The sequence below is a fragment of the Aegilops tauschii genome, chromosome 7 (assembly GCF_002575655.3).
Source record: "Aegilops tauschii subsp. strangulata cultivar AL8/78 chromosome 7, Aet v6.0, whole genome shotgun sequence".
NCBI classification, from domain to species: domain Eukaryota; kingdom Viridiplantae; phylum Streptophyta; class Magnoliopsida; order Poales; family Poaceae; genus Aegilops; species Aegilops tauschii.
The window spans coordinates 255,378,483-255,399,489 of NC_053041.3; the positions used below are offsets into that span (position 1 = coordinate 255,378,483).

Genomic DNA, 21,007 nt, shown 5'->3' on the forward strand with positions numbered 1-21,007 from the left:
CTTTGTCAAGGTATGTGCTTTGTGAAAGTCCTATCAAGCGTCTTGATCTATCTCTATAGATCTTGATGCCTAATATAAAGTAGCTTCACCGAGGTCTTTCATTGAAAAACTCTTATTCAAGTATCCTTTTATGCTATCCAGAAATTCTATATCATTTCCAATTAGCAATATGTCATCCACATATAATATTAGAAATGCTACAGAGCTCCCACTCACTTTCTTGTAAATACAGGCTTCTCCAAAAGTCTGTATAAAACCATATGCTTTGATCACACTATCAAAACATTTATTCCAACTCCGAGAGGCTTGCACCAGTCCATAAATGGATCGCTGGAGCTTGCACACTTTGTTAGCTCCCTTTGGATCTACAAAACCTTCTGGTTGCATCATATACAACTCTTCTTCCAGAAATCCATTCAGGAATGCAGTTTTGACATCCATTTGCCAAATTTCATAATCATAAAATGCAGCAATTGCTAACATGATTCAGACAGACTTAAGCATCGCTACGGGTGAGAAAGTCTCATCGTAGTCAATCCCTTGAACTTGTCGAAAACCTTTCGCAACAAGTCGAGCTTTATAGACAGTAACATTACCGTCAGCGTCAGTCTTCTTCTTGAAGATCCATTTATTCTCAATGGCTTGCCGATCATCGGGCAAATCAACCAAAGTCCACACTTTGTTCTCATACATGGATCCCATCTCAGATTTCATGGCCTCAAGCGATTTTGCGGAATCTGGGCTCACCATCGCTTCTTCATAGTTCGTAGGTTCGCCTTGGTCAAGTAACATGACCTCCAGAATAGGATTACTGTACCACTCTGGTGTGGATCTTACTCTGGTTGACCTACGAGTTTCAGTAGTAACTTGATCTGAAGTTTCATGATCAATATCATTAGCTTCCTCACTAATTGGTGTAGGTGTCACAGGAACCGATTTCTGTGATGAACTACTTTCCAATAAGGGAGCAGGTACAGTTACCTCATCAAGTTCTACTTTCCTCCCACTCACTTCTTTCGAGAGAAACTCTTTCTCTAGAAAGGATCCATTCTTAGCAACGAATGTCTTGCCTTCGGATCTGTGATAGAAGGTGTACCCAACAGTTTCCTTTGGGTATCCTATGAAGACACATTTTTCCGATTTGGGTTCGAGCTTATCAGGTTGAAGCTTTTTCACATAAGCATCGCAGCCCCAAACTTTAAGAAACGACAACTTTGGTTTCTTGCCAAACCATAGTTCATAAGGCGTCGTCTCAACGAATTTCGATGGTGCCCTATTTAACGTGATGCAGCCGTCTCCAAAGCATAACCCCAAAACGATAGCAGTAAATCAGTAAGAGACATCATAGATCGCACCATATCTAATCAAGTATGATTACGACGTTCGGACACACCATTACGCTGTGGTGTTCCGGGTGGCGTGAGTTGCGAAACTATTCCGTATTGTTTCAAATGTAGACCAAACTCGTAACTCAAATATTCTCCTCCACGGTCAGATCGTAGAAACTTTATTTTCTTGTTACGATGATTTTCCACTTCACTCTGAAATTCTTTGAACTTTTCAAATGTTTCAGACTTATGCTTCATTAAGTAGATATACCCATATCTGCTCAAATCATTTGTGAAGGTGAGAAAATAACGATACCCGCCGCGAGCCTCAATATTCATCGTACCACATACATCAGTATGTATGATCTCCAACTAATCTGTTGCTCGCTCCATTGTTCCGGAGAACGGCGTTTTAGTCATCTTGCCCATAAGGCATGGTTCGCAAGTACCAAGTGATTCCAAAAGTCCATCAGTATGGAGTTTCTTCATGCGCTTTACACCAATATGACCCAAACGGCAGTGCCACAAATAAGTTGCACTATCATTATCAACTCTGCATCTTTTGGCTTCAACATTATGAATATGTGTATCACTACTATCGAGATTCAATAAAAATAGACCACTCTTCAAGGGTGCATGACCATAAAAGATATTACTCATATAAATAGAACAACCATTATTCTCAGATTTAAATGAATAACCGTCTCGCATCAAACAAGATCCAGATATAATGTTCATGCTTAACGCTGGCACCAACTAACAATTATTTAGGTCTAAAACTAATCCCGAAGGTAGATGTAGAGGTAGCGTGCCGACGGCGATCACATCGACTTTGGAACCATTTCCCACGCGCATCGTCACCTCGTCCTTAGCCAGTCTTCGCTTAATCCGTAGTCCCTGTTTCTAGTTGCAAATATTAGCAATAGAACCAGTATCAAATACCCAGGTGCTACTGCGAGCTCTAGTAAGGTACACATCAATAACATGTATATTACATATACCTTTGTTCACCTTGCCATCCTTCTTATCCGCCAAATACTTGGGGCAGTTCCGCTTCCTGGGTCTAATCTGCTTGCAGTAGAAGCACTCAGTCTCAGGCTTAGGTCCAGACTTGGGTTTCTTCTCTTGAGCAGCAACTTGTTTGCTGTTCTTCTTAAAGTTCCCCTTCTTCTTCCCTTTGCCCTTTTTCATGAAACTGGTGGTCTTGTTGACCATCAACACTTGATGCTCCTTCTTGATTTCTACCTCCGCAGCCTTTAGCATCTCGAAGAGCTCGGGAATTGTCTTATCCATCCCTTGCATATTATAGTTCATCATGAAGCTCTTGTAGCTTGGTGGTAGTGATTGAAGAATTCTGTCAATGACACTATCATCCGGAATATTAACTCCCAGTTGAATCAAGTGATTGTTATACCCAGACATTTTGAGTATATGTTCACTGACAGAACTATTCTCCTCCATCTTGCAGCTGTAGAACTTATTGGAGACTTCATATCTCTCAATCCGGGAATTTGCTTGAAATATTAACTTCAACTCCTGGAACATCTCATATGCTCCATGACATTTAAAACGTCGTTGAAGCCCCGGTTCTAAGCCGTAAAGCATGGCACATTGAAGTATCGAGTAGTCATCAGCTTTGCTCTGCCAGACGTTTTTAACGTCTTCAGTAGCATCTACAGCAGGCCTGGCACTCAGCGGTGCTTCCAGGACGTAATTCTTCTATGCAGCAATGAGGATAATCCTCAAGTTACGGACCCAGTCCGTGTAATTGCTACCATCATCTTTCAACTTTGCTTTCTCAAGGAACGCATTAAAATTCAACGGAACAACAGCACGGGCCATCTATCTACAATCAACATAGACAAGCAAAATACTATCAGGTACTAATTTCATGATAAATTTAAGTTTAATTAATCATATTACTTAAGAACTCCCACTTAGATAGACATACCTCTAATCATCTAAGTGATCATGTGATCCAAATCAACTAAACCATGTCCGATCATCACGTGAGATGGAGTAGTTTTCAGTGGTGAACATCACTATGTTGATCATATCTACTATGATTCACGCTCGACCTTTCGGTCTCAGTGTTCCGAGGCCATATCTGCATATGCTAGGCTCGTCAAGTTTAACCCGAGTATTATGCGTGTGCAAAAATGGCATGCACCCGTTGTAGATGAACGTAGAGCTTATCACACCCGATCATCACGTGGTGTCTCGGCACGACGAACTTTGGAAACGGTGCATACTCAGGGAGAACACTTTTATCTTGAAATTTAGTGAGAGATCATCTTATAATGCTACCGTCAATCAAATCAAAATAAGATGCATAAAAGATAAACATCACATGCAATCAATATAAGTGATATGATATGGCCATCATCATCTTGTGCTTCTGATCTCCATCTCTGAAGCACCGTCATGATCACCATTGTCACCGGCGCGACACCTTGATCTCCATCGTAGCATCGTTGTCGTCTCGCCAACTATTGCTTCTACGACTATCGCTACCGCTTAGTGATAAAGTAAAGCAATTACAGGTGATTGCATTGCATACAATAAAGCGACAACCATATGGCTCCTGCCAGTTGCCGATAACTCGGTTACAAAACATGATCATCTCATACAATATAGCATCATGCCTTGACCATATCACATCACAACATGCCCTGCAAAAACAAGTTAGACGTCCTCTACTTTGTTGTTGCAAGTTTTACATGGTTGCTACGGGCTTAGCAAGAACCGTTTTTACCTACGCATCAAAACCACAACGATAGTTCGTCAAGTTAGTGATGTTTTAACCTTCTCAAGGACCGGGCGTAGCCACACTCGGTTCAACTAAAGTTGGAGAAACTGACACCCGCCAGCCACCTATGTGCAAAGCACGTTGGTAGAACCAGTCTCGCGTAAGCGTGCGCGTAATGTCGGTCCGGGCCGCTTCATCCAACAATACCGCCGAACCAAAGTGTGACATGTTGGTAAGCAGTATGACTTGTATCACCCACAACTCACTTGTGTTCTACTCGTGCACATAACATCTACGCATAAAACCTGGCTCGGATGCCACTGTTGGGGAATGTAGTAATTTCAAAAAAAAATCCTACGCACACACAGGATCATGGTGATGCATAGCAACGAGAGGGGAGAGTGTTGTCCATGTACCCTCATAGACCGAAAGCGGAAGCGTTAGCACAACGCGGTTGATGTAGTCGTACGTCTTCACGGTCCGACCGATCAAAGTACTGAACGTACGGCACCTCCGAGTTCAGCACACGTTCAACTTGATGACGTCCCGCGAACTCCGATCCAGCAGAGCTTCACGGGAGAGTTCCGTCAGCATGACGACGTGATGACGGTGATGATGTTGCTACCAACGCAGGGCTTTGCCTAACCACCGCTACGATATGACCGAGGTGGAATATGGTGGAGGGGGGCACCGCACACGGCTGGAATAGATCAATAGATCAACTTTTGTGTTCTAGGGTGCCCCCTGCCCCCCTATATAAAGGAGCAAGGGGGGAGGCGGCCGGCCAGGAAGAGGGCGCGCCAGGGGGGAGTCCTACGCCCACCGGGAGTAGGACTCCTCCTTTTCCTTGTTGGAGTAGGAGAGGGAAGGAAGGGGGAGAGGAGGAGAAGGAAAAAGGGGGGCGCCGCCCCCTTCCTTGTCCAATTCAGACTAGAGGGGGAGGGGGCGCGCGGCTGCCCTGGCCGCCCCTGCTCTTCTCCTACTAAGGCCCCTGAGGCCCAATTAACTCCCCGGGGGTTTTCGGTAACCCCCCGGTACTTCGGTTTTTATCCGAAACCACTCGGAACACTTCCGGTGTCCGAATATAGTCGTCCAATATATCAATCTTTACGTCTCAACCATTTCGAGACTCCTCGTCATGTCCGTGATCATATCCGGGACTCCGCACTACCTTCGGTACTTCAAAACACAAAAACTCATAATACCGATCGTCACCAAACTTTAAGCGTGCGGACCCTACGGGTTCGGACCAATAGCGGAACCTGGATGCTCATATTGGCTCCTACATATTCTATGAAGATCTTTATCGGTCAAACCGCATAATAACATACGTTGTTCCCTTTGTCATCAGTATGTTACTTGCCCGAGATTCGATCGTCGGTATCTTAATACCTATTTCAATCTCGTTACCGGTAAGTCTCTTTACTCGTTCCGTAATGCATCATCCCGCAACTAACTCATTGGTCACATTGCTTGCAAGGCTTATAGTGATGTGCATTACCGAGAGGGCCCAGAGATACCTCTCCAACAATCGGAGTGACACATCCTAATCTCGAAGTACGCCAACTCAACAAGTACCTTCCGAGACACCTGTAGAGCACCTTTATAATCACCCAGTTACGTTGTGACGTTTGGTAGCACACAAAGTGTTCCTCCGGTAAACGGGAGTTGCATAATCTCATAGTCATAGGAACATGTATATGTCATGAGAAAGCAATAGCAACATACTAAACGATCAAGTGCTAAGCTAACGGAATGGGTCAAGTCAATCACATCATTCTCCTAATGATGTGATCCCGTTAATCAAATGACAACTCAAGTCCATGGCTAGGAAACTCAACCATCTTCGATTAACGAGCTAGTCAAGTAGAGGCATACTAGTGACACTATGTTTGTCTATGTATTCACACATGTATTATGTTTCCGGTTAATACAATTCTAGCATGAATAATAAACATTTATCATGATATGAGGAAATAAATAATAACTTTATTATTGCCTCTAGGGCATATTTCCTTCAGATGTAGTCGAACGTCTTCGCGATCCAACCGATCAAGTACCGAACACACGACACCTCCGCGATCTGCACACGTTCAGCTTGGTGACGTCCCTCGAACTTCTAGATCCAGCTAAGGCTAAGGTAGATTTTCGTCAGCACGACGGCGTGTTGACGGTGATGATGAAGTTACCGACGCAGGGCTTCGCCTAAGCACTACGACAATATGACCGAGGTGGAAATCTGTGGAGGGGGGCACCGCACACGGCTAAGAAATCAACTTGTGTGTCTATGGGGTGCCCCTTCCCCCGTATATAAAGGAGTGGAGGAGGGGCCGGCCGGCCTCATGGGGTGCGCCCTAGCTAAGGGGGGGAATCCTACTCCTACTAGGAGTAGGTTCCCCCCTTTCCTAGTCCAACTAGGAGGGGAAGGAAAGGGAAGAGGGGGAGAAGGAAAGGGGGTGCGACCCCCTTCCCAATTCGGATTGGGCTTGGGGGGCGCGCCCCTCCACTTGGCCACCTCCTCCTCTCTTCCACTAAAGCCCATGTAGGCCCATTAACCCCCGGGGGGTTCCGGTAACCCCCCGGTGCTCCGGTAAATACCCGATACACCTCGGAACCATTCTAGTGTCCGAATATAGTCATCCAATATATCAATCTTTATGTCTCGACCATTTCGAGACTCCTCGTCATGTCCGTGATCTCATCCGGGACTCCGAACTACCCGCGGTACATCAAAACACATAAACTCATAATACCGATCGTCATCGAACGTTAAGTGTGCGGACCCTACGGGTTAGAGAACTATGTAGACATGACCGAGACTCATCTCCGGTCAATAACCAATAGCGGAACCTGGATGCTCATATTGGCTCCTACATATTCTACGAAGATCTTTATCGGTCAAACCGCATAACAACATACGCTGTTCCCTTTGTCATCGGTATGTTACTTGCCCGAGATTCGATCGTCGGTATCATCATACCTAGTTCAATCTCGTTACCGGCAAGTCTCTTTACTCGTTCCGTAATGCATCATCCCGTAACTAACTCATTAGTCATATTGCTTGCAAGGCTTATAGTGATGTGTATTACCGAGAGGGCCCAGAGATACCTCTCCGACAATCGGAGTGAAAAATCCTAATCTCGATCTATGCCAACTCAACAAACACCATCGGAGACACCTATAGAGCATCTTTATAATCACCCAGTTACGTTGTGACGTTTTATAGCACACTAAGTGTTCCTCCGGTATTCAGGAGTTGCATAATCTCATAGTCATAGGAATATGTATAAGTTATGAAGAAAGCAATAGCAAAAAACTAAACGATCATAGTGCTAAGCTAACGGATGGGTCAAGTCAATGACATCATTCTCTAATGATGTGATCCCGTTCATCAAATGACAACTCTTGTCTATGGCTAGGAAACTTAACCATCTTTGATTAACGAGCAAGTCAAGTAGAGGCATACTAGTGACACTGTTTGTCTATGTATTCACACATGTACTAAGTTTCCGGTTAATACAATTCTAGCATGAATAATAAACATTTATCATGATATAAGGAAATATAAATAACAACTTTATTATTGACTCTAGGGCATATTTCCTTCACCTCGGGGTCCTGTTCATCCAGCGGCAACCACCTATACTACCACGGGGTCCTGTTCATCCAACCCCCATCGGGAACTGTTCATCACAGCTAACAACCAACCAACCGGCTGGACTCACCACGTCTCGACTCATTCTACGTATCGCGCGCGCGGCAGCAACAGGCACTGTTCATCCAGAGGCAACCCAACACACCGGGTGGCTACGTCTCGCACGAGGGCTCGATCGGCTTCAGTATAAGCAGCGGCAGCGACCGATCGCTCGGGTTCAGGTAGCAGCACCAGTGAAGGAAACGCTCGGGTTCAGTTAGCAGCGAAGGAATCGATCGGCTTCAGTACGTAGTGGGATCGATCGATCGCTCGGGTTCAGTAAGAGAACAACTCGCTCGGGTTCAGTTATAGCGAACATGGCTCGTACCACGCGCGCGTACGAGAGAGAAACACGCAAACCACACTGCATTGCTCGGCCCCGACCACCCATTGTAACCGGGAACTCCGCGAAAATTTCCTCGCCCTCACTCCTACCACGATTTTTTATGTCATGGACGACCCAAAGAATGTCATGCAGGTGCGTACCCTGCCCGCCCAGGACGAAAAGCCCATTTTCTCTCATGATTTTTTGTCATAGAAGTAGGAGCCCATCACATCTATGACGATACGTGTTTTTGTCACAATTATTGTAATAGAAGTGTCATAACCATGACAATCTTTTTTCGTTCGGGCCATAATGTCACGGATGTGCCTTTTTTGTAGTGGACATCATGTAGTTCAACCCCCTTTACTCGTGCATCAACACGACATCTTTGTCGTACGGTCCCGGGTTGCAATAAATGACATCATTTATTTCAAGGACCCAAGCCCAACGAGAAGCCTGGCTAGGTATCGGCGATGATGGTTGCCTAACTAGCCAATCAATGATCTGGTCAGGGTTTTTAAAGTCCATCTGACGCACTTCATCCCTTGTTTCGCACAATGCGATTTGCCTTGCAAGAGCACGTCTATGAAATTTCTCTTGCTTATCTTTTTTCTCTTTAGCTTCGTACATCTTCTCATTGTCGTCGCACTTGGACACATAGTACTTTAAAAGTCTCTACAAGCCGTATTCAACACATAGACGACTTCGACCCACGGCTTCATCTTTTCCTCAATGACTTCGCGTTCACGCTTTGCCGCCACCTCCGCAGAAGTCTCAAAGAAGGTGATCGGTCCCATCCTACAAGTCGAGGGGTAACTATAACGGTCATCCAAGGCAAAACCTTAACCCTAGCACTAACCCTAACCATTTCTTGACAAAACTACTAACCCTAGCACTAGATCGAGCTACCCCCAACAATGATAGGCACACAATACATAGTGTAAACACAAACATAACCCTAAAAGCATCATATAACTTGATTTTACCACAACACAATGATGAACTAGGGTTTCAAAGAATGTGAGCAAATCCAACAAAAAACATGATTCCAACCAACCAAAAGAAGGGAGAATGGGAGAGGTACCTTGGGTGATGAAAGTGCTCTGGATCCACCGGACAAATCTCAAGCAAATGAGAGAGATTTGGAAGGCCCTTGAGTGAGGAAGAGAGGGGGAGAAGGCTTGAGCTCGGGTGAGTGGAGGAGAATGAGGGCGATTGGTTGTGTGGGGTGGGGAGGGGCACAACCCCCACCACACAATCTTATCCACTGCGCAACACCCTACCGCCAGGGGTTTTGGCGGTAGCCTAATAGAGCCTACCGCGAGGGTCCATGTCGGTAGGGCCCTTTGCCTCGTTAGCACACGAAGACGTCCGTTCGTGCCTGCCGTTACACCTATCGCCGAAGACCATGTAGGGTGTGTGAAGCTATCGCCGAGGACTATGACAGTAGCAACAAGTCAGATCGGGAAATACTTTCAGATGAAATCAGATCCGGCTAAACTTTGCCAAAAAAATCAAACCATTAAATTTGGCTCCGTGTAGTATAGGCCATGCTCTGAGTGCTATGGACACGTGACCGGAAAGAAGACAAGGGGAAAACTCGGCAAGAGATAAGCTCGGATGGGAAAGCGGTGGGTGGTCCTACGTTGACACGCCCCCACACAGGTGGGGCAGCCGATGCAGCCCGATTTCCAGAATATCAGCCGGATGCTTTTCACGCGGAGGCAAAAGCGAAAACCCTAAAGCCGCCGCCCACACATCCCCAAGAATAAAACCACAAGGCCGCGGCTGACATCCCTCCCCAGCTTACACCTAGCCGCCGCCGCCGACGAAATCCACCCAAGCCGCCGAGCTCGTCTCGTCGTCGTCGCGCTCTAGGCTTTTGGGATGGAGGCCGAGACGGCGGCGAAGAGGGCGCGGGAGAGCGAGGTCGCTGCGGCGGCGGACGGGGCCGGTGAGCAGGCGGGGATCTCGGCCGTCATCCCCGGATGGTTCTCCGAGATCAGCCCCATGTGGCCCGGCGAGGCGCACTCGCTCAAGGTGGAGAAGGTCCTGTTCCAAGGCAAGTCGGACTACCAAGACGTGCTGGTTTTCCAGTCCTCCACCTACGGGAAGGTGCTCGTCCTGGATGGGGTGATCCAGGTGACGGAGAGGGACGAGTGCGCCTACCAGGAGATGATCACCCACCTCCCTCTCTGCTCAATCAAAGATCCCAAGAAGGTCCTGGTCATCGGGGGCGGAGACGGCGGCGTTCTGCGGGAGGTCTCACGGCACTCCTCGGTGGAGCAGATCGACATCTGCGAGATCGACAAGATGGTGGTCGATGTGTCCAAGCAGTTCTTCCCTCATCTGGCCCTCGGGTTCGAGGACCCTCGCGTGTCCCTGCACATCGGAGACGGCGTCGCCTTCCTGAAGAATGCTCCAGAGGGCACCTACGATGCAGTGATAGTCGATTCCTCCGATCCAGTAGGTCCTGCTCAGGAGCTGTTCGAGAAGCCGTTCTTCCAGTCCGTCTCCAGGGCTCTGCGTCCGGGCGGGGTCGTCTGCACCCAGGCGGAGAGCATATGGCTGCACATGCACATCATAGAAGACATTGTCACCAACTGTCGCCAGGTTTTCAAAGGCTCCGTGAACTACGCATGGACTACGGTACCCACATACCCAAGGTACGCGTAACTGATCCTGTCTTCTATGTGATCGAACTGGGTTCTCATTTCTTTAGCCACTGAGTTTATATGATTTTTGGTTTTTGTTGCAGCGGAGTGATAGGTTTCATGCTCTGCTCCACCGAGGGGCCTAGTGTTGATTTCCAGCATCCTGTCTTCAGCATCGAGGAGGACGAATACTCCACAAAATCCAAGGGGCAGCTCAAGTTCTACAACTCCGAGTTCCACACCGCATCGTTTTGTTTGCCATCATTTGCGAGGAGGGTCATTGAGGCCAAGGCTAACTAGATTCTTATGAAGATGGTCACTGAAACCAAGGCCAACTAGAAGAGCTGGTTTGGTTTCAACACAGGGAGCAATCTGTCTTAGCGTAGACAGAGGAGAAACCCCCCCCCCCCCCCCCCCCCCCCCCCCTTTTTTTAGCTTGCAATAAGCCCACATGGAAATTATTGGTACCTGTGATTCTGTGTTGTATGTCTCAGGTTGTATTTCCTGGCTATACCTGGTGGTATGAGAACCTTCTGAATTTAGTTTTTGCCCTGCAGTTTTCTTATCTTATCTTATGCTTCCTCTGTATCAAAATATAAGACATTTTTTGACATTATGATAATGTCAAAAACGTTTTATATTTTGATACGGAGGGGTATTAAAGAAAGGACGAACGAAGCGAGCAGTTTTTAATGTGTTTATATATGGGGGCAGGGGTGACAGTTTCTGTCATGGCAGTTCGTTTGGATTTTTGGAATAAGACCCTGCCTTGTGGACACAACACGGTTAGATTAAATTAGTTACATTTTTGGTATAAGACCCTGCCTTGTGGACACAACACGGTTGGATTTTTGTATCAGAGGAAGACTATTTGTTAATTATAGTATATGCTTGTTACATCAAAAAGGTGACCACTAGGCGCCGGCCCAAATTTGGGCAAGTGGCACCGTAATCGTCCGATATGTTGTGTTTTAACCGTTAGATCAGGGCCTTCCTCAAAGCGCTCTTTCCCTTGGCTTTTCGCCCAAATTTTTTTAACCGTTACTTTTCCCCCAAATCATGCTAGCGTAGTGCGGGACGAGCCACCGGGTCGCCGGATCCCCATTGCTCGTCGGCTTGCCGCCCTTGCTACCGGGTTGCATCAAACCTCCCCCCTCCCGGGACCGCCGTTCCAACAGCCCCGGCGACCTTGTAGTGCGTCTTGCCGTGGTGGCCGTCACAGCTCACATCGGTGACCCATCACGGCTCTAAAAAAAGCTTTGGTTGTCGCATGCTCGGAATTGCTGGTTCCAGCAAGGCTTTTCCCCCAAATCACGCTAGCGTAGTGCGGGATGAGCCGCCGGACCACCGGATCGCCATTGCTCGCCGGCTTGCCGCCCTTGCTACCGGGTTGCATCAAACCTCCCCCCTCCCGGGACCGCCGTTCCAACAACCCCGGCGACCTTGCAGTGCGTCTTGCCGTGGTGGCCGTCGCAGCTCACATCGGTGACCCATTACGGCTCTGAAAAAAGCTTTGGTTGTCGCATGCTCGGAATTGCTGGTTCCAGCAAAACTAGACGCTGGTTGAAGCAAATTTTCTCACCGGTTGAATCAAAAATTGTTTTGCAAGTCCCAACGAAGAAGAATGCTTTGCATCTCTGGAAAACATAGGCTCCAGCTAAAAAAGATACTTGTTGAAGCAAAAAGAGTAAAATGCACCCGCGGTCATTGAACTTGTGTAAAAAGCTCATTTTGGTCACTGTAGTTAAGAATACGGTCAATACGGTCACTATATATGACTTGAGGTGATTATACAGTCACTGGGTCACCATATAGCTTCGTATTTTACTCTGTTGACTGGTCAAACATCACAGCACCCTTTCTCTATCTATGTGGGCCCCAACTGTCATTGAAAAAACGCCATGCGTGGCAGGAGAACCAGCGATCATCTGCTGAAGCCCACGTACGCTAACAACTGTGCCCACACAACCTCGTTTTAATTTGTCAATAAAAGAACACAACTTCTTGTTCAACATATATACTCAGAGAACACACATACTACACACTTAAACGCATATTTAATTAACACACACAACACACTTAAACGCATGCACGCAACACTTTCACAAGTCGTTGGGCTACTTAGAAAACACGAGGTCGAGGCGCGACGTTGTATTATCTCAGTTCTTCGTCGGTGTCGCCATCCTTCTGGGGTGGTGCACATCCTCGGCGCCGTCACCATCATGGGTTTCGTTTACGTGTCGCCGGTGGCATGGCGAAGCTGCGGGGCAAGGTCTAGATGTGTGAACCTTCGCCGTGCTCATCATGGTGTCCATGTTGTCGAGCTAAGGCCTGTGCAGTTGCACGTGCATGCCGGTGAAAGGGAACATGGCCATGTTTAAGCGAGCACACCGGTCTCAGCTGCTTGTGCCGAGATGTTGGTCGAGAATGTAAGACGAGATAGCACGAGAGAGACTGCAACTGCAACTATTTTCAACTGTATTCATTCACCATGCTCAACTATATTCACCATCGTCGCACGAGAGAATGTACAGGGATGATGAGCACGTAGAGTGTGGCCACTACGCTAACAACCTCCGTATCTAACTCATCTAGATAAGATCATGCAATCATGTACGTGAGATTAGATCTAGTGGTTACAGTTTCTCTAAAAAAGGTCTAGTGGTTACAGGGAGAGAGCTACGTGAATGAATCTTACGCTGGTGCAGCTGGTCTTCTAGGGGTATACCAACAGAGAACACGCTATTCCTCGTTGTTGGCTGCGTGCATAGCCTGCGCGTGGAGCTCAAGAAGTGAAGAAGATGATGACAGGGGGCAGGGAGCTAAGAGGATACTAGTACCTGCTTCCAGCGTGGAGCTGCTGTTGGCTCAGTCCGTATTGCCCAGTACTTTTCGATGACACATGACGAACAACGACGAACGACACTGACAATCGCGGTGAAGTTCTTTTTTACACCGAGAGACACCATAGTATGCAAAGCTAGCTTGTACTAGCTAGTCTGCTCCCGATCGATCGTTTCACAAGCAATAACAAAAACACACACGTGGCGAGCCGCCGGAAAACAAACACACGCACGCGATATTTGGATAGCCACATGAACGTGTCGTTCCTGTTTATCTTTATCTGCTTCACATCTCGATGCAAGTTTTTAGAAGGGGATATACTACAAGCTAAGCCAACTAGTACGTCTCGTACACGATGATGATTTAGAAACCTATACGGACACGGCAACTACTCGTGTACTGAACCGGACAAGATGTCCACATCGTGTTTAATTCTGACGGCTGCGCAATGCATGCAGCTATGCTGGCCAGGCTCGTCGGGATGCAGGTGGCGATGGCGTGCGGCATGGAGTGGAGCGGCACGCCCTGGGAATGTGTCCGCGTGGGAGAAGATGGCGAACGTCCTATATACGTACAGTAGGTAGCATGCAGAGGGAGCTACGACACTAACAAAACTAATCGCACAAATTGTGCACACAAAGATCCTGCGGTTAACTGGCTAGCAGGCATAGTGATTTATTTCTTTTTTTTGCTGAAAGGTGGGACCCATGCAAAAGGGTTCCGTGGCGTTTGACCGGTCAATATAGTGAAATACGGAGCAATACGGTGAGGCAGTGACCGTAGAATCATCTCAAGTCGTATATGGTGACCGTATTGACCGCATTCTTAAGTACAGTGACCAAAGTGAGCTTGCGGTACAAGTTCAGTGACCACGAATGCATCTCACTCAAGCAAAAACTGCTCGCTGGTTGTAGAAGAAATGGCTTGCCGATCCCAACGAAGAAGAATGCTTCTATACTCGCATCCATGAAAAATTTGTTGGTTCCAGCAATAATGCCTAATGGTTCCAGCAAAAGCAATGGCTGGTTGAAGCAAAAAACAGAGTCGCGAACTCACATGTCATGAAGATGGATGTAGGAAAAATCCACAAAACACCGGTAGTAACAAAAACCAAAATGGTTGTAGCAAAATGGCTCGCCGGTTCTAGCAAAAATCACCGTGGTAGCAGATTTTGGGTAGGTGGGTTGTAGCAAAGACACAGATTGATTTCAGCAAAAACAAAATATGGTTGTAGCAAATTCGTGCTACGACGGTCATGGAGAACAGAGCACCCAATCGCGGGTTGCCATGGCGACGAGCGCTTGCAGCCCGCTCAGTTCTAGACGCGCTCGCGGCAGCGGGCGGCCATGGCCACGAGCGCTGGTTGCAGCTCCGGTCACCGCTTGCAACAGCGGGTGGCTCTGTTTCCAGCATGAAACGGCCACTCCTCACCCCTACAGTAACTCCGGGCACCGCTCGCCGGAGCAGCAGATCGTCGGGATCGGAAAAATGAAGGGTGCGGTGCTCATGGCTTGTTTACAAGAGAGATGAGGGGGAATAGATGAGGATCGTGCTGGAAGAAAGAAAAGTAGTGGAGGGGAAGAGATAAGACAAGGGTCCCACGAGATTACGTGTCGCTTGGAAAACGGAAACACAGCATAGCGGACGCGTGGGTGAGGCGCCGGCCCAAGCTTCGGCCGGCCTGCCAATCCCAAACATTTCCCCATCAAAAAACATAAATGAGTGCTATAGGAGTGCATGTTTAACGGAGTAACATGGTTGTTGGGGTTGGGGTGGGGTGGAGAGAAGCATTTCCTGGCATATCATGAACAACCTGAAATGACATTTTGTACTCTCTTTGCTCCAAGATGTTGGCAAACGAAGCAAACATTCGATATTTGATGAATCCATTAGGCAGGTTAATTGTTACTCCCTCCATTCATAATATAAGACGTTTTTGCAGTTCAACAGAGGTAGTATAAGCTATAGTACAACTTAGAAAATAGTGATAACTGTGGCGTACGCAGCCGGCAGCATATGAACTAACAGGTACAACCCATATCATTAGCAGTACAACACATTCTAAACCAAGATGGATCCAGTGAAACCATCCGGTCCATCAATCCGTGTTCATCATGCCTATATTGCTAATCAGTTGACCTGCTAATAACATCTAAATCAGCCAAAAAGGTGTATCTGTTCTACCATTTGTCCTACTTTTTCTTCTTTTTCTGAGCTATGCCGCTCCGAGCTAGGGATAGAGGCCGACCCAAGGTTACAGGGGGGAGAGGGGGGGTTGTGAGGTAAGTGCCTTAAGGATTATCATACTCAATCTTTTTCCTCTCAGTGAACTTGTTGTCCGTGCCAAACTCTTCTGCAAACATCTCGATGTCACATGCAATTTCAGAGCAATCCTTTCGACCGACAAATGTGGGGGTTCTGTGCCGCATCGCTCAAGCCCCATAGAACTGCCAATTTGGCTGTGTAAGTCCTCCATGTTTTCTGCACCCACGGCTTGCCTCTTCGTGCCCATCTCAAGGTCCATGCTTTGAGGGTCCACATCCATTAGTCCATGCCATGTCAATCATTGATCTTTTCTGAAATCTATCATCAATGTTCATTAGATCAATGACATATATGTTGTTATTAATTACCAAACCCACCCGGGGATTAGTTTCACTTTCACAACTCAAACCAATCAAGATCATCAATCAATCCAAAGGACAATATAAATCTACTCAAACATCATAGGATGGCAACACATCATTGGATAATAATACGTGGCATAAAGCACCATGTTCAAGTAGGGGATTACAGCGGGGTGCAGGAGAGTGGACAGCCGAAAAGACATGAGGGAGGGGATGAAGACGGTGATGTTGATGATGACAATCACCGCGCTGATGGTTCCCCCGGCGGCACTCCGGCGCCACCGAGAGATAGAGGAAGAGAGGCTCCTCCTCCGGCTTGCTCCTCCATGGCCTCCCCCTAGATGGGGAGAGGTTCTCCCTCTGGTCCTTGGCCTCCATGGTTCCCGGAGGGGCGAGAGCCCCTCCGAGATTAGATCTATCTATGCGTTTCCTTCTGTTTCTACGCCCCTATTTCTGGCCGAAAACCATTTCTTATATTCCCGGAGATCCATAACTCCGATTTGGCTGAAATTTTTAGGGGATATTTATCTGGAAATTATCTTTCTTGCGGCAAAAGAAGAGCATCAACCGACCTACGAGGTGCCCACAAGGCAGGAGGGCACGACCAGGGGGTAGGCCGCGCCCTCGTGCCTTGTGGGGGCCCTCAAGCACCGTCTTGTGTTGATTCTTCCTCCCAAAAATCACATATATTCCAAAATAGACCTCCGTAAATTTTTATCGCGTTTGGCATGGTATTTCTACGAAACAAGAAACATAAAAAAACAGGAACTGGTACTGGGCACTAGATTAATAAGTTATTCCATAAAAATAATATAAAAGTGGGTTTCTCAAAAAAATATAAAAGTGCACCAAAACATACAAAATTATAATAAACATGGCATGAATACTTCATAAATTATAGATACATTGGAGACATATCAACCGCCCGGACGACCGTTGTGGTCGCATCAAAGCCCGTCTTTTGATCTCTTTCTTTTGAAACTTCTTTTTTCTTCTTCGTTTTCCTGTGGCTAGTTCCAACACATTACATAGGCATATTTCCAGGCATCCAAATTTCAATACAACATATAATTCAATTTGCACATAGCAATTCATTAGAGAAATTCTTTCAAACTCACTTCTTTATATAGAAATTCAATCATTTTTTACTGAAACAAAAATAAAAACTCTTGTCTACTTCATTTGCGCGGGTTGCCTCCCACAAAGCGCTTGTTTTCGGTCGGTTAGTGATGAGCGACAAGTATAGGGGATCGATCGTAGTCCTTTCAATAAGTAAAAGTGTCAAACCCAACGAGGAGCAGAAGGAAATGACAAGCGGTTTTTGGCAAGGTATTTTCCGCAAGCACTGAAATTATCGGTAACAAATAGTTTGATAGTAAGGTAATTCGTAACAAGTGACAAGTAACAATACTAACAAAGGTGCAGCAAGGTAGCCAAATCCTTTTATAGCAAAGAACAGGCCGAAACTTTCTCTTATAGAAAGCAAAGCGTTCCTGAGGACACATGGAAATTCATCTAGTCACTTTCATCATGTTTATTTGATTCGCGTTTGCTACTTTGATAATTTGATATGTGGGTGAACCGGTGCTTGGGTGTTGTTATTACCTGAACAAGCCTCCCACTTATGATTACCCCATCTCTCAAGCATCCGCAACTACAAAATAAGAATTAAGATAAATCTAACCAAAACATGAAACATATGGATCCAAATCAGCCCCTTACGGAATAGCACATAAACTAGGGTTTAAGCTTCTATCACTCTAGCAAACCCATCATCTAATTACTACTCCACAGTGCCTTCCCTTAGGCCCCAGTATGGTGAATTGTCGGTAGTCAACGTTCACATGACACCACTAAAGGAAGCAACAACATACATATCATCAAAATATCAAACGAATACCAAATTCACATGATTACTTGTAACCGGACTTCTCCATGTCCTCAAGAACAAAAGTAACTACTCACAAATCATATTCATGTTCAAGATCAGAGGGGTATTGAATATCATTAAGGATCTGAACATATAATATTCACCAAATACACCAACTAGCATCAACTACAAGATGTAATCAACACTACTAGCGACCCACAGGTACCAATCTGAGGTTCTAAGACAAAGATTGAATACAAGAGATAAACTAGGGTTTGAGATGAATGGTGATGGTGAAGATGTTGATGAAGATTGGTCATCCCATGATGAGAGGATCGTTGGTGATGTCGATGGCTTTGATTTCCCCCTCCCGGAGGGAAGTTTCCCCGGCGGAATTGCTCCAGCCTAGGTTCCACCTCGAGACGGCGGCGCTTCGTCCTGAAATCTTTTCCTTGATTTTTTCTAGTTCAAATGGCATCATATAGCAGAAGATGGGCTTCAGAGGCATGCAGGGGCCCCACAAGCTTGGGGGGCGCGCCCCCAAGGCTTGTGGCTGCCTGGTGAGTCCCCCTCTGGTAATTCTTTCACCAGTATTTTTTATATATTCCAGAATAAATCTTTGTAAAATTTCAGATCATTAGGAGTTGCTCAGAATAGCTATCTCTGTTGCACCCCTTTCCGGTCCAGAATTCCAACTGCCGGCAATCTCCCTCTTCATGTGAAACTTGCAAAATAAGAGAGAAAGGCATAAGAATAGTATCACAAAGTGAAATAACAATCCAAATTGCAATAAATATCAATCGGAAAACATGATGCAAAATGGTCGTATCAACTCCCCAAGTTTATCATGATCACATGTTTAGAGAGAGAGAGAGTTGTCGATAAAAACAAAATATGGGCATGAAATAATCATGGTCATTATCATAACAGCAATATATCATCATAAAACTTATCATGCTAAAGTAACAATTCACTCACAAGCTAAAGTATTAAACATAAACTTCATTGGAAACTAACAAACTATGTTTTAGTAATTGTAACGATCACAATCCATCATAATTTCAGAAAGAGTCTATGTAAGAGCTTTGTTTAGCAAGTTCACATACTCAGCTATCATTTAGTCTTGTATGATTGCTGACACTCAAGGCATATTTATACAGCAAAAATTTCAGTCAGACGCATAGAAAGATATGGGCTTATGGTTTCACCTCCCAACTTATTTACCTCAAGGGTAACATCAACAATAATAACTCATGACCACCTACACTGTACGGGACACACACACACACAAACACACACACTTGCGAATAAAGAGTACATAGAGAGGAATAGGGATGATCATTATTGACTCTTGCATAAAAATAAATACATGAAAGTAAAAGATAGGCCCTTCGCAGAGGGAAGCAGACGTTGTCATACGCTTTTTGTTTTTGGATGTGCAATCTCTTAATGTAAAGGAATGATCACTTTATATTGCCCCTTGTGATAGCAATCTTTATTATGAAGTCTATCGCTTTTATTTCGTTACCATCACAAGGTCATACAAAGCTTATTTTCCCATAAAATAAAAGAACATACATATTAGAAGCAATTTTTATTGCTTTATGCACTAATGAAAACTTACTTGAAGGATCTTATTGAAGGAAATATGTCCTAGAGGCAATAATAAAGTTGTTATCTATATTTCCTTATATCATGATAAATGTTTATTTCATGCTAGAATTGTATTAACCGGAAACTTAGTACATGTGTGAATACATAGACAAACAGAGTGTCACTAGTATGCCTCTACTTGACTAGCTCGTTAATCAAAGATGGTTAAGTTTCCTAGCCATAGACATGAGTTGTCATTTGATGAAAGGGATCACATCATTAGAGAATGATGTGATTGACTTGACCCATCCGTTAGCTTAGCACTATGATCGTTTAGTTTATTGCTATTGCTTTCTTCATGACTTATACATGTTCCTATGACTATGAGATTATGCAACTCCTGAATACCGGAGGAACACTTAGTGTGCTATCAAACGTCACAACGTAACTGGGTGATTATAAAGATGCTCTACAGGTGTCTCCGATGGTGTTTGTTGGGTTGGCATAGATCGAGATTAGCATTTGTCACTCCGAATGTCGGAGAGGTATCTCTGGGCCCTCTTGGTAGTGCACATCACTATAAGCCTTGCAAGCAATGTGACTAATGAGTTAGTTACGGGATGATGCATTACGGAACGAGTAAAGAGACTTGCCGGTAACGAGATTGAACTAGGTATGATGATACCGACGATCGAATCTCGGGCAAGTAACATACCGATGACAGAGGGAACAATGTATGTTGTTATGCGGTTTGACCGATAAAGATCTTCGTAGAATATGTAGGAGCCAATATGAGCATCCAAGTTCCGCTATTGGTTATTGACGGGAGATGAGTCTCGGTCATGTCTACATAGTTCTCGAACCCGTAGGCCCCGCACGCTTAACGTTCGATGACGATCGGTATTATGAGTTTATGTGTTTTGATGTACCGAAGTTAGTTCGGAGTCCCGGATGAGATCACGGACATGACGAGGAGTCTCAAAATGGTCGAGACATAAAGACTGATATATTGGATGACTATATTCGGACAACGGAATGGTTCCAAGGTGTATCGGGTATTTACCGGAGTACCGGGGGGTTACCGGAACCCCCCGGGGGGTTAATGGGCCTACATGGGCTTTAGTGGAAGAGAGGAGGAGGCGGCCAAGTGGAGGGGCGCGCCCCCCAAGCCCAATCCGAATTGGGAGGGGGGCCGGGCCCCCTTTCCTTCTCTCCCTCTTCCCTTTCCTTCCCCTCCTAGTTGGACTAGGAAAGGGGGGGAACCTACTCCTAGTAGGAGTAGGATTCCCCCCCTTGGGGCGCACCCCATGAGGCCGGCCGACC

The 21,007-nt window shown here is 46.0% G+C and overlaps 1 protein-coding gene and 1 long non-coding RNA gene across 2 annotated transcripts; one reads left to right on the forward strand and one right to left on the reverse strand.

The window, feature by feature from the left end:
- Nucleotides 1-8,678: 8,678 nt before the first annotated feature.
- On the reverse strand, nt 8,679-9,309 carry LOC120968084 (uncharacterized). The gene is made up of 2 exons (XR_005762168.3): nt 9,181-9,309; nt 8,679-8,894 (listed from the first exon to the last, which is right to left on the reverse strand). It is a non-coding gene; the product is annotated as an uncharacterized lncRNA (long non-coding RNA).
- Nucleotides 9,310-9,822: 513 nt separating this feature from the next.
- Nucleotides 9,823-11,297, forward strand: LOC109764181 (spermidine synthase 1). The gene is made up of 2 exons (XM_020323033.4): nt 9,823-10,762; nt 10,855-11,297. Exons 1-2 carry the CDS (start codon nt 9,984-9,986, stop codon nt 11,048-11,050), a joined length of 975 nt encoding a protein of 324 aa, XP_020178622.1. The 5' UTR covers nt 9,823-9,983; the 3' UTR covers nt 11,051-11,297.
- The last annotated feature ends 9,710 nt before the right edge of the window (nt 11,298-21,007 follow it).

Coding starts and splice junctions, on each gene's coding strand:
- LOC109764181 (XM_020323033.4), top strand. CDS start 9,984: ATGGAGGCCGAGACGGCGGCGAAGAGGGCGCGGGAGAGCGAGGTCGCT. Junction 10,763..10,854: donor ACGGTACCCACATACCCAAG/GTACGCGTAACT, acceptor TTTTTGTTGCAG/CGGAGTGATAGGTTTCATGC.